The sequence below is a fragment of the Myotis myotis genome, unplaced genomic scaffold (assembly GCF_014108235.1).
Source record: "Myotis myotis isolate mMyoMyo1 unplaced genomic scaffold, mMyoMyo1.p scaffold_m19_p_1, whole genome shotgun sequence".
In the NCBI taxonomy this organism is placed as follows: domain Eukaryota; kingdom Metazoa; phylum Chordata; class Mammalia; order Chiroptera; family Vespertilionidae; genus Myotis; species Myotis myotis.
In genome coordinates this window covers 148,001,745-148,015,469 of record NW_023416313.1, presented here as the reverse complement: position 1 = coordinate 148,015,469, position 13,725 = coordinate 148,001,745, and the positions used below count along the sequence as shown (strand labels likewise).

The window sequence follows — 13,725 nt, the reverse complement described above, 5'->3', positions numbered from 1 at the left end:
TTTTGCTGTATGCTATAAGAGATAACTGTGTCTAATAAAATGATAGCAAATAAACAAGAAAAATACAGAAACTAAAACAAAGCAACACCCTTCTGTGTCTTTCTTTGTAGACCCTCAATATCCTTTATTAACCTGTATTCCGGGCTTAGATGTAGTTGGTAAATGAGTTAAAAATTGAGTTAAGATGTTTTGGATCAAGTCCCTCACACTGTCTTGAGTTTGGAGACAGAAGTCTCAGCTGCCTGTTTCTCAACTATTTTGGTCAAGTGATCCTAGATATGTTTCTTTACGCTCTTACCACCACTTTTCAGACTATCTTAAGATTTCTGGTGGTAGCTCCCAACATGGTAACTGAAGTCTAGCCTTTGTCCAGATAAAGCTCTGCCTTCATGTTTTAAAAGGAAACTAGGACATGCTTAGTCAAAGAACTCTTGCGAGCAAAGAATTACTTTCCTAGTTTCTTGTTATACTCGAGTCGAAATATATCACTTACACAGTGTGATGAATCCTTTCTGATTCTGGTAGGTGAGAGGTTGGAGTCTCTGAGGTTTGGGGCTGTGTGGCAGCTGGTGGCTCTGCCTCTTCAGCTTCACACTTCTTTGGGCTCTCCTGTCAGGACAAACATAGCAAAACACACATAGCAACATACTTAAATCTGCTGGGTTCCTTTTCTTTAATCTGGAGCTGGTAAAAGGCAAAGCAGAATATACACGGTACCAACTCTACACATAACTCTATATATCTTTGTTATTTCATTTTATAAAGCGGAATGGAATATTGCTTAAAGAATATCCATGCCAGCAATCATTTTATTATAATTCTTTTTCGAGAGAACCAAGAAAAGGCTTCCTTTTGAGCAGAAAAAAATGAGTTTTGTGGAAGAATTGACCCCGAGAGTCCTGGACCTGAGAATTTAGCCACATGAACCAGGGAATTGGAAATGAGTTGAGTGGAATCTAACAGGTATCCCCAACCTTATACATTTCTAATGAGCCTTGTCCAGATTGACCTTTCAGTTTTATAGCTAAGACAAAAGGGAAAATCATGCTTAATCCTCTCCCTCTCTAGGGAGAGGGCATAATAGCCTACCCGTTCAGGCTGTACCCTCTGAGTCACATGCTTTTCGGCTGGCTCAGGTTGGCTCATAGGCCTCACTTGAATAGAGGATGATATGGAGGTCCTCTCCTTTGGCTCAATGACCTGCGGTTGTAGCACTGGTGGAGTTGCAACCTCCTGACCAGAAGAGGGATCTTTGGTTTCAGTGTAGCTGGTGTTGCTGTCCCTGGAGACTCCAGGGCTCAGAGACTGAAGAAATGAAACACAGAAGGCAAATTATTTTATATGGTGTATGTTCAGTAGGTCACTGGTTTTCCAACTTCTGCTGACCCAATTTAATACTTTAAACCTTTTTGTCCCTGTGTTTATTCCTGTTTGAGTTAGTGACCTCCCTGGCTTCTTAGATTATTCAACAAATTACTCATTAAGCCCCACTAGGTGCTGGGTACTGGAATACACATGTTAAAAGGCATGTCCCTAGCCTCAAGAAGTTTATAGTTCAGTAGAGGAGATGGATAAATGAACTAAAAAAAAGTTCAAAATTCAAATTCTTTTCTTTGGAATCAAAGGAGCTCAAAAAAAGGACCCATTTAGGGATCAATGAATTGAAAATTAGATTCTGAAATGAGGGGAAAGTAATCACTCAACTGGGGACTAAAGGAAGCTTTTCCTATTTCTGCCAGAAAATATGATAGGTTCTCCTGTGACTGAAAAACACGGCATACAGATGGCAGACAGACAGAACATCAATGCACCCTGGGTACTCCCATACTTACTTTTCTGCTGTTGCTTGATGCTGAACGAGAACGGGAACGTGACCTAGACTCTGATGTTGATCTGGAACCCATCTTGGATCTACCACGAGGGTTGGCATGAGATGCATCTTTCTGCTTAGATCTCGGAGGTGAGTGAGACTGAGAGCCTGAACTATCAGGAGAGCGAGATCTTGATCTAGAACTGGAAGATGAAGATGAGGAGGACCGGCTAGAGGATGAGTCAGCTAACCGTTTCAATCTGTGGCTTGGGAGAAGGGTATGAGAAGCCCCTCTGCCTTCCTTCTGTTCCAAAGACGGCTGTTCCTCAGTGATCCCTTTGGCCGGTGCTAATTCCTCAATTTTTAGAGGGAGTGGTTGACCAGATTTGTCTAACTCAGTTTCAAGATCCTTCTGGGTTGAGGATTGAGCTGGTGTGCTTTTTTGGACCAGAGGCAGGACACTCTCCTCTGGCACTTTCTCTGCTGGAGATTCTGCTTTGGTGTCTGCAGGACTTGACAAGAGAGACAAGCCTCCCGCCAACTGGACAGTATGCTGAGATATTAATAGCTCCCTGTCCTCAGCATCTGTATTAGGAGGAGATAACTGAATGAGAACAGGGGGGGCTGGGCCTTCCATGGGCTCTACTTCTTCACTCTGAAGTTGGGTATTAGGTGGTGGTGAAGATGCTTCCTTGGTAAGTAAAGGTGGGGGAGTCTCCTCCTCACTGGCAGTTTGCTCTGGTTGTAGCATAAGAGGGGCCTTCTCTAGATCTTCAGTCAATCGAGGAGGGGAAGGGGACTTTGATTTTTCCTCTACGCCTTTTAAAGGCTTTAATTCTCTTTCTTCTTCAAGGGGAGAAGCCGTTTTCATCTCTTTCTCCTGCTGATGTCTGGCCAAATGACTTTTTCTACTAGCCTCTTCCTGGGACCTTGTAACTCTCCCTCCTCTCTCTAACCCCTCTTGTTCCTGGGATTTTATGGTTTGGGATCTCTCATCCATCAGCTCTTCTGGTTTTGCTTTGGGCATCTCTTTCCCCTCTTTTTCTTCCTCAAACTGTTTCAGAACTGGTGCATCCCTCGATTTTAACCCCTCATCATCTTCTTCCTCTTCCTCCTCTTCTTCCTCTTCCTCCTCCTCTTCTTCCTCCTCCTCTGTTTTCAAATTTCGATCTGCTCTGACCCTTAGATTTCTGGAAGGTGTTTCTTGATCCTCTTCTTCCTCAGCAGCCTGGCTGCACTCAGAGAGTTTAGCTGCTCTTGCCTGAAAAAAAAGAAGAAAAAAAAAAGATAGATATACAATGATTCCAAGTATATTAGCTCACTATCAACAGAAGAGAAAAAGTATCTAACGAAACACACACAGGAAAGAGAAACTCAATGACATGTGCTTTCAGCAACATAGAAATAAGTGTGACAGTAGACAAGCATGACTAATGTGGACTCTAATGAGAAGCAAAATAGTGACCAAAAGGAATACAATAATGAAACTTCTGGTTCATTTTTTAGCTTCAAGCTTGAAAAACAAATATAAATTGAACATCAAGAAAGGGGGGGGGGGGACTGACCTATTATCACTTAACGTGATTATTTTTGTCATTTTGGTATATTTTATTTCCCCCCCATTATTTCTTTTCCATAGTCATAATTACACTATACATACAGTTTTGTGTGTGTGTGTTTTTTTTTTTTTTTTGGCTTAACAACAGATTTTTATTGTCTCACAGTTTGGGAGACTACAAGTTTGAGATCTAGGTGATAGCCAAAACTCTCAAGGCACTAGAAGGATCTGTTCCAGGCCTCTCTCCTACCTTCTAGTAGTTCCTTGAACACTTCGAGTGGTGTTCTCTCTGTGGATGTGTCTGTCTCTGAGTCCAAATTTCCCCTTTGTATAAGAATACAGTCATATTGGATAAGGGCCCACCTTGATAACCTCATTTTAACCTGATCCTGCTTACAAATGAAGTCACATTCACAGATACTTGGAATTAGGACTTCAACATCTTTTGGGGGATGCAATTCAACCCATTAACAGCAAAGTACATGTCTATATATTCTCAATTTGCAGCTACATCTTCTTCCCTCTTTCTCTGCTCTTCACATTCCTTATTCCTCAACAGCCATCATTAAGATCAATCTTTGAGGATAAGTTCAAAATATATTTTTCTGAAAAAATTAAGTTATTAGTGGAACACCTAGAAAAATTTAAATAAGATGACTATACATATACTTTTGTATTCTGCTCACTTAACATATCATATAGCTTTAAGGTTTTAACTGAATAATTACTTAGAAATCTAAGGCCAGAGCAGATTTAAATTTAAAAAAAAAAATGAAAGGGAGGAGAAAGAAGATGAGTGTATAGAAATCTAGAGACACCAACTCTGAAATAGTTTGAGAAGGAAGAGCAGGACATATCCAAAGCATTACCCAAAGAGGTGATAGATGCTTTAAGACAGGGGTCCTCAAACTTTTTAAACAGGGGGCCAGTTCACTGTCCCTCAGACCGTTGGAGGGCCAGACTATAGTTTTAAAAAAAAACTATGAACAAATTCCTATGCACACTGCACATATCTTATTTTGAAGTAAAAAAACAAAACGGGAACAAATACAATATCTATATTTGCATGTGGCCCGTGGGCCGTAGTTTGAGGATCCCTGCTTTAAGAGGTGCTTGACTTACCTGCCTGACCCTGGATGATCGTCTTTCTCCTTTCCTTGGTTTCTCATCATCAGAGTCACCTTTCTCTTCAGAAATAGAGGAGCCTTTTCCTATCAAATGAAAGAAAATCAAGTCACATTCATGACATGAATACTCATTCAAGGCTGTTTTCTAAAACATAATCAATCATAGCATATGAACTGGTTAATACATATTTCTATCAATTTCTTTGACTTCTATGCAGAAGAAAAGACTATATAAAGCCCTAAGGGTCAAGATCTTAATAATTCCTGCTATGTATATCTAAAATATTTTTAATATCTCAAAGCCAATCACTTAGTACAAATAACTCAAATGTAAAATAACTACCAAGGGCTTCAAACTGTCTAGCAGAGATGTACAAATACTAAGTGCAATATATTTTTCATTTCAGAGAGGGAGAGGGAAATAGATAGAAACATCAATGATGAGAGAGAATCACTGATTGGCTGCCTCCTGTACACCCCACACTGGGGATCGAGCCCGCAACCGGGCATGTGCCATTGATCGGAATCGAACCCAGAACACCCTTCAGTCCGCAGGCCGACGGTCTATCCACTGAACTGAACTGGTGAGGGCCAAAGTGCATTTATTTCTATAAAATGTTTTCTCACTCTGAATTAAAACTCAAGATTTCACTAGGTTCAATGTCTTTTTTTTTTAAGTTTCCTATTGCTACCACTAGTTTTGACTAAAATATTATGATTAATATGCCAGTTTGTAAAATAACAATCTCATGAAATAAGTACTTATATGCGTGGTTTTCAGAGCCTTAAAGTTCTTAGAAATTACTAGAAGCAAACAGGACAAGTCTTCAGAAATGAGCCCTTCTCAATTATGTATTATATTAGAGGCCCACTGCAGGAAGATTCCTGCAAGAATAGGGCTTCCTGCAGCTGGAGTGAAGCAGAGAAGGGAGCGAAACCCGCTGAGGCGGGTTGCACACGGCAAGCCCGAATGGCGGCCGGATGGGCCGGCGGATCACTGCTGTCCTGCCCGGCTGCCTCAGGTCACATGTGGGAGGGCCGGATGGCGGCGGGGCAGGCGGCGGATGGCGCTGTCCCGCCCTGCCTCCAGTATGCAAATTTAACGCCCATCTTTGTTGGGTTAATTTGCATAGTCTTCTGATTGGCTGATAGGCATAGAGAAGGTATGGTCAATTAGCATCTTTGCGGTTTATTAGTATAGATATGGAGCTCAAAGTGAGATTTTTTTTAAAGGAAAAGTAAGTTATATTAAAAGAATGCTTGGAAATTACCAATCTAGGGCATTCCAAATAATAAATCCATGTAAAACTGAAAAAACTCTCTCACATTTCATGAAGGATGGTAACTGTGGATAAATAGTATTTAAACTGGCGGCAAATAAAGCAGATGGTATGAGCTCTAACCCAAGGGCAGGATTTATTTCTATATTTCAACAATCTAAAATGAACTGGAAGACTGCACATATTTTATAAAACTTTACTCCATGATCACCTGATTAACAAGATCTCTGCATATACACCATTTTTTCTCTGGGTTAGTGAATAAAGACTTGCATTATGGGTGTGTGTACAGGATCTATGGTTAAGATATACAATGACAGGCCAGATTCTTTAGTAAACATGTAAAGAATAATCTAAGAAACCAATAAATAATGTAGTGGCTATAGTAATAATTTCATAATTAAATGACCAGAATAGGTTAAATTATAAAATTAATAAAACAAAAAGATATTTCCCCTAAGCACAGCTCCTTTGCAAGTATAAAGGAGAGGAACAGATTTATTGATAGTTTTATAAAAAGGGGAAAAAAAGGTAGGTGTGGGACAGATGAATAGGCAGAGCACAGAGGATTTTTAGGGCAGCAAAAATATTCTGTATGATACTGTAATGATGAATACATGTCATTAATATTTGTCGAAACCCAGTGAATGTACATCAATAGTGAACCTGAAGATAAACTATGGACTTTGGGTGATTATGATGTGTCAATATAGGTGCATCAATTTTAAGAAGTGTACCGCTCTGGTGAGGGGATGTTGATAGTAGGGGAGGCTATGCATATGTGGGGCAAAGGACATATGGGAACTCTCTGTACCTTTCTCTTGATTTTGCTGTGAACCTAATACTACTCTAAAAAACAAAAACAAAAACCATTACCCAGGTGCTTGAGAGTTAACAAAAAGAAAAAAAGTTAATCAGGTTGGAGGGAAAGTTAAAAATTTTAAATTGCAGATATTTTAAGCTTATACATAGATAATTTCCTGACCAGGAATCAAACCATTGACCTAATGGTTCATAAGTCGATGCTCAACCATTGAGCCACACCAGTGGGCAAAAACATTTTTAAAAGAATAAAATCCTGCCCTGGCCGGTTTGGCTCAGTGGACAGAGTGTTGGCCTGTGGACTGAAGGGTCCCGGTTTGACTCTTGTCAGGGGCACATGCCCAGTTTGCAAGCTTGGTCCCTGGTGGGGGGTGTACAGGAGGCAGCCAGTCAATGCTTCTCTCTCATCATTTATGTCTCTCTCTCTCACCCCCTCTCCCTTGCACTCTGAAATCAATTAAAAAAAAAAGAATAAAATCCTAAACTCTGGATAGAAAACCTACATAGAGATTCTCAAATACTCCTCAAATACAATAAACTGCTAAAATTCATAGACCTAGCCATCCCAAGTACTTTTATCACTGCAAGTTCTATGTAAGAAACATTTTTTATTTTCAATATATAAACAAGAGTTATAAGCACATACTTAGAAGTCATATGAGAGATATTTTGTGGTTAATAATAGGCTTTCAGTAGATATATATATGCTCTGATTAAATAAACATAATTTTCGGGGTGGGGGGAGAAAGTATGTACAAAGTTGGCCAGACATAAATGTATTAAAGTTAGGAGGTATATACAAGCAAATAGCTTCTTTCTCCATCTATTGTAAGCTGCATACTATTCTATTGGATCATATTATTTTGATACTGTAAAATGGCAGCAACAGGATTCTAGATGATTACCCCTTGGGAAGCACTTGAGTAGTAAGTCATCAAAAAGATGAGGGTAGCCGAAACCGGTTTGGCTCAGTGGATAGAGCGTCGGCTTGCGGACTGAAAGGTCCCAGGTTCGATTCCGGTCAAGGGCATGTACCTGGGTTGCGGGCACATCCCCGGTGGGAGATGTGCAGGAGGCAGCTGATTGATGTTCCTTTCTCATCGATGTTTCTAACTCTCTATCTCTCTCCCTTCCTCTCTGTAAAAAATCAATAAAATATATAAAAGAAAAAAAAAAAAGATGAGGGTAGCCCAGCCAGCCTGGCTCAGTGGTTGAGTGTGACCTATGAACCAGGAGGTCACAGTTCAATTCCCAGTCAGAATCGAACATGCCTGGGTTGAGGGCTCAATCCCCAGTGTGGGCGTGCAGGAGGTAGCTGATCAGTGATTCTCTCTCATCATTGATGTTTCTCTCTCTCTTTTCCTGTCCCTTCCTCTCTGAAATCAATATAAATATAGAAGAAAAAAAAAGATGAGGATAAAATGGGCAGGGCTGTTCAGAAAGTTTTGGTCATCACTGTGTTGTAAAAAATGTGACAAGCAACAAGAGCTCAATAAGCAATACAAAATGTAAGGAAGAGATGAGGAATCACTTTGTACAAAGCTGATAGGATGAAGACAAGCTTCTGGGAAAGCTGCCATCTTCTATTATGAGTACATGGCCACATAAGTGTCCTAAACCGGATGTGAATAATGTGTAGAAACTGAGCATCTTTAGCAAAAGGTGGGGCTAATAGTGGTAACAGGTTGCCCTAACCGGTTTGGCTCAGTGGATAGAGCGTTGGCCTGTGGACTGAAGGGTCCCAGGTTCGATTCTGGTCAAGGGCATGTACCTTGGTTGCGGGCACATCCCCAGTAGGAGGTGTGCAGGAGGCAGCTGATCAATGTTTCTAACTCTCTATACCTCTCCTTTCCTCTCTGTAAAAAAATCAATAAAATATATTTTTTAAAAATAGTGGTAACAGATTAATAAATGTATTTCAGGAACTGAAAAGCAAGTCAGGGTAAATTATAAGATCTCCAAGATTCCAAAGCCAGAAGCTTTCAGGAGAAAGGAAAATATGGCTGCTAGCTGCTAGTCAGTGTAGAATGTATTAAGGTGAAGAATATAAGAGTCATATTGGAAAGTAGTTTCTTCATCCTAGAAAACAAATCCCTGGGCAGTATTTGCAGGACCCAAGTAAGGTAGCTAAAGATCACAGCAAAACCTGTGGTCAAAGGGTATCTTTAGTTTGGAATAAAATGCAGGAATTAAGAGAATGGAGACCAGGCAATGATGCCAAACCTAAATCTGAGTAATGGTAGCTATATAAGTAACATTATCTAGCATTCCTCTAGAACCGCAGTATCCAGATTTAATATGAGAAAAAGAGTAAGTACCACATGCTTTGTAAGCCAAAGGCTGGCTACAATCCCCTGGGGCTATCCCTTTGTTAAAGAACCTGTATTCTAAATATTCATTTTAAAATATTTTGGAATTTTTCTTCCTACTTTTCCTACATCAAGCTCTTTTTGAAGAAATTAACAAGGATTTTTGTATACCCAGTTATGATCTTTAAGGAAATCCAGACAAATTCTGACTATTGGAGGGTGGAGAGTGACTTGCCACACCTTAGAAAATCTGATAAAAGTGATGGAGAGTTAAGAAGTCAAGAAGGACGCCTGGCTGGCATGGCTCAGTGGTTGAGCATCGACCTATGAACCAGGAGGTCATGGCTTGATTCCACATCAGGGCACATGCCCGGTTGTGGACTCGATCGCCAGTGTGGGATGTGCAGGAGGCGGCCAATCAATGATTCTTTCTCATCATTGATGTTTCTATCTCTCTCCCTCTCCTTTCCCCTCTAAAATCAATAAAATTAAAAAACAAAAAACAAAGTCAAGGAGAGCCAGGGAGGATTTTATAAACCAACTAGAGCAGCGGTTGCCAACCAGTGGCCCGCGGACCACTGGTGGACCACTGGTGGTCCGTGAAGTCTGAAAGGTTGACGACCGCTGGTTTAAGGAAACTTTTGGAGCAGTGGTCGCCAACCGGTGGTCTGTGAACCACTGGTGGTCTGTGAGGTCCGAAAGGATGGCGACCACTGAACTAGAGACCTAGTGCACGAATTCGTGCACAGGTGGGGTTCCTTGGTGTGGCCTGTGGGGATTGGGCTGAAACCGGCAGTCCAATGCCACCCGCTGCTCTTGCTCATCCTGGCCCCACTGCGCCTGCGGTGGGCTCGTGCCTAAACAGACCAGATCAGGAGAGGCTCATGCTGCCACAGCGGCACTCACCAGCCATGGGCGCTGAGTCTGGGGCCCATCTGTTAGCTGAGCGGCGCTCCCGCTATGGGAGTGAACTGACCACCAGGGGGCAGCTCCTGTGTTGAGTGCCTGCTCCCTGGTGGTCAGTGCACATCATAGTGACTGGTCGACCAGTTGCTTAGGCTTTTATATATATAGATTCTTCCTTCCTATTTGGAATTTTGTCTACAGCACATAAACTGGAGGTTGCCATAATATAAGTCAAGGATCCTGATGAAATATAATACTGAAAAACTATTCTTTCAGTTAGTCATTCATAAATTAATCAACAGAACTATAAGAGGACTTTAAAAAATGTAGAGTCCCAGAAGTCACATTCCCTGAGTTTCTCAGGGTAGGGCCAAGGAATTCATATTCTTCTTTTTTTTTTTTTTTTTAATATTTTTTTATTGACCTCAGAGAGGAAGGAAGAGGGAGGGAGAGAGAGAGAGAAACATCCATGATGAGAGAGAATCATGGATCGGCTGCCTCCTGCAAGTCCCCCACCGGGGATAGAGCCCATAACCCAGGCATGTGCCCTTGACTGGAATCGAACCCGGAACCCTCCAGTTTACAGGCTGACGCTCTATCCAGTGAGCCAAACTGGCCAGGGCAGGAATCCATATTCTTAAAAATAGTAAACTAGCCCTGGCCAGTGTGGTTCAGTTAGTTGGAGTGTCATTGTGAGCACCAATAGGGGGCATGTTCAGTCAGGGTGCATAGGGAGGCAACTGATCAATGTTTCTCTCTCTCTGAAACCAATTAAAACAAAGCAAAACAACCTGGCTGGTGTAGCTTAGCAGTTGAGCCTCGATCCAAGAACCAAGAGGTCACGGGTTTGATCCCTGGTCAGGGCACTTCCCTAGAAGGGGGTGCATATGGGAGGCAGCTGATCAATGATATTCCTCTCTCATCGGTGTTTCTATCTCTCTATCCCTCCCCCTTACTCTATTACAATTACTACTTTCATCTCTTTTATTTCTCACCTCTCTCTTGCCTTTTCTTTTACCTGTCCCTTACTCCTCCCTCCATTAATGACAGCCACAGGCACGGTCCTGCTGATGACATAAAGCACTGAAGAGACTAACTACATTCACTCTATATCTTTGCTTTTGAAACTTTATTTCTATGTCAGGATACATTCATTTCAAATTCCAGTTGTTTTTGTTAATCCTCACTTGAGGGTATTTTTTTTCATTGGTTAAAATAATTTGTTTTTTTAATATATTTTATTGATTTTTTACAGAGAGGAAGGGAGAGAGATAGAGAGTTAGAACATCGATGAGAGAGAAACATCGATCAGCCGCCTCCTGCACATCTCCTACTGGGGATGTGCCCGCAACCCAGGTACATGCCCCCGACCGGAATCAAACCTGGGACCCCCCAGTCCGCAAGCTGACGCTCTATCCACTGAGCCAAACCGGTTTCGCCTAAAAAATTTTTTTAAAATTGATTTTAGAGCCCTAACCGGTTTGGCTCAGTGGATAGAGCGTCAGCCTGTGGACTCAAGGGTCCCAGGTTCGATTCCGGTCAAGGGCATGTACCTTGGTTGTGGGCACATCCCCAGTAGGGGGTGTGCAGGAGGCAGCTGATCGATGTTTCTCTCTCATCGATGTTTCTAACTCTCTATCCCTTTCCATTCCTCTCTGTAAAAACCAATAAAATATATTACAAAAAAAATTGATTTTAGAGAGGGAGAGGGAGAGAGAGATAGAAACATTAATGATGAGAGAGAATCATTGACTGGCTGCCTCCTGCATACCCCATACTGGGGATTGAGCCTGCAATCCAGGTATGTACCCTGACAGGGAATTGAACCATGACCTCCTGGTTCATAGGATGACGCTCAAACACTGAGTCACGCCAGCTGGGCCACTGAATTTTTTTTTTAAGAGACAGTGGAAGGGAGTGGGAGAGATAGAAACATCGATGAGAGAGACACACACCAGACACATTGATTGGTTGCCTCCCACTTGTACCCCGACGGGAACCAGGGATGGAGTTTGCAACTGAGGTATGTGCCCTTGAGCAGAATAGAATCCAAGACCCTTCAGTTCACAGGCTGATACTTTAACCACGTAACAAAACCAGCTAGGGCTCAAATTACATTCAAACTGAGACAGTTTTTTTCTTAAAATGAGTTCCTACCCTAGCTGGTTTGGCTCAGTGCATAAACTCTACGCACCCCCTTCTAGGGAAGTGCCCTGACCAGGGATCAAACCCGTGACCTCTTGGTTCTTGGATCGAGGCTCAACTGCTAAGCTACACCAGCCAGGTTGTTTTGCTTTGTTTTAATTGGTTTCAGAGAGAGAGAAACATTGATCAGTGCATAGACTCTATGTCATAGAGCATCAGCCTGTGGACTGAAGGGTCCCGGGTTTGATTCCAGTCAAGGGCATATGCCCGGGTTGCAGGCTTGATCCCCAGTGGGGGCGTGCAGGAGGTAGCCAATCCATGATTCTCTTTCATCATTGATGTTTCTATCTCTTTCTTCCTCTCACTTCCTCTCTGAAAATCAATAAAAATATATTTTTAAAAAAATGAGTTCCTGCCGAAACCGGTTTGGCTCAGTGGATAGAGCATCGGCCTGCAGACTGAAAGGTCCTGGGTTCGATTCCGGTCAAGGGCATGTACCTGGGTTGTGGGCACTTCCCCAGTGGGGGATGTGCAGGAGGCAGCTGATCGATGTTTCTCTCTCATCGATGTTTCTAACTCTCTATCTCTCTCTCTTCCTCTCTATAAAAAATCAATAAAATATATTTAAAAAAAAAGAGTTCCTTATCAAATCATATTCCTATCAAGAATTTTCAATGGTTCCCCCATTACCTTTAGAATAAAAAAGCTCATACACATTCGCTTGATATTCAAAGCCTTCTGCAATATCATCCCAATCTACCATTTAAATTGTTTCTCTATTCTTGCCGAAACCGGTTTGTCTCAGTGGATAGAGCATCGGCCTGAGGACTGAAGGATCCCGGGTTCGATTCCGGTCAAGGGCATGTACCTTGGTTGCGGGCACATCCCCAGTTGGGAGATGTGCAGGAGGCAGCTGATCGATGTTTCTCTCTCATCGATGTTTCTAACTCTCTATCTCTCTCCCTTCCTCTCTGTAAAAAATCAATAAAATATATTAAAAAAAATAGTTTCTCTATTCTTGAATATGAAAGAATACTTTACATTGGCTAAATTCGTTTGATACTTCTCTTTTAAAGATATCACAATCATCCCTATCTCTATACCTTTGTTCCCTCCTAAAAATACCCTAATCTCCTCTGTGCCAATTCAAATCTTACCCATTTTTAAGGCTTAGCTCAAATCCTACACCTTCATGAGACTCTCTCTAATCCAGTCCTCAGAATGCTTTTAACTCTCGAATTCGTATGGTATATGTGTTTGTACTACTTATATGTCACTTAAAAACCTGACATATCATATTCTAGTGTTAATTTTATGTGCAATTATCTTTTCTCTCCCTAGATTTTACAAATGTGCTAACTCCCCATATACATATGGAGATATGTATGTAGCAGAAATTCAGTAAATATTTTGAGTGACTTTTATTTAAGAAACACTGACAACTAACTTATAAGTTTTCCTCTTCCTCTTGGCTTTACAATTAAGAAAAAAAGAGTGCTAAGAGTGAAATGGATCAATTGAGGGTCTGCTACTTTTATATATGAGGAGAAAAGAAGTCTCTTAAAAAATGTATTTTTCTCCAATCATTAAATACCTCCTAAAAATCTATTTTCAGGAAGAAATTCTATATTAATCAGAAGAGCCAGCAACTTTCAAACATTTCAAAAATGTTAAATATGAAATTATCACCTTCCCCAAGACCACTGATATGGTTAATGATTCAAAACAATAACAATAATGATTCAAAATACTTGTTAATTTACACATT

The 13,725-nt window shown here is 41.3% G+C and overlaps 1 protein-coding gene across 10 annotated transcripts in view; it reads right to left on the bottom strand.

Annotated features, from left to right (window-relative positions):
* Positions 1 to 13,725, bottom strand: part of ACIN1 (apoptotic chromatin condensation inducer 1) — a 36,169-nt gene that overhangs the window by 16,689 nt on the left and 5,755 nt on the right. For 9 of the 10 annotated variants that reach the window (XM_036355540.1, XM_036355543.1, XM_036355559.1 and 6 more), the window contains 4 exons: positions 4,491 to 4,579; positions 1,833 to 3,071; positions 1,090 to 1,305; positions 494 to 609 (listed from right to left, as the gene is read on the bottom strand). In XM_036355540.1, the coding sequence (XP_036211433.1) occupies positions 494 to 609; positions 1,090 to 1,305; positions 1,833 to 3,071; positions 4,491 to 4,579 (1,660 nt within the window). The remainder of the gene's footprint in view (positions 1 to 493; positions 610 to 1,089; positions 1,306 to 1,832; positions 3,072 to 4,490; positions 4,580 to 13,725) is intronic. The other variant, XM_036355569.1, reaches the window with a different exon arrangement.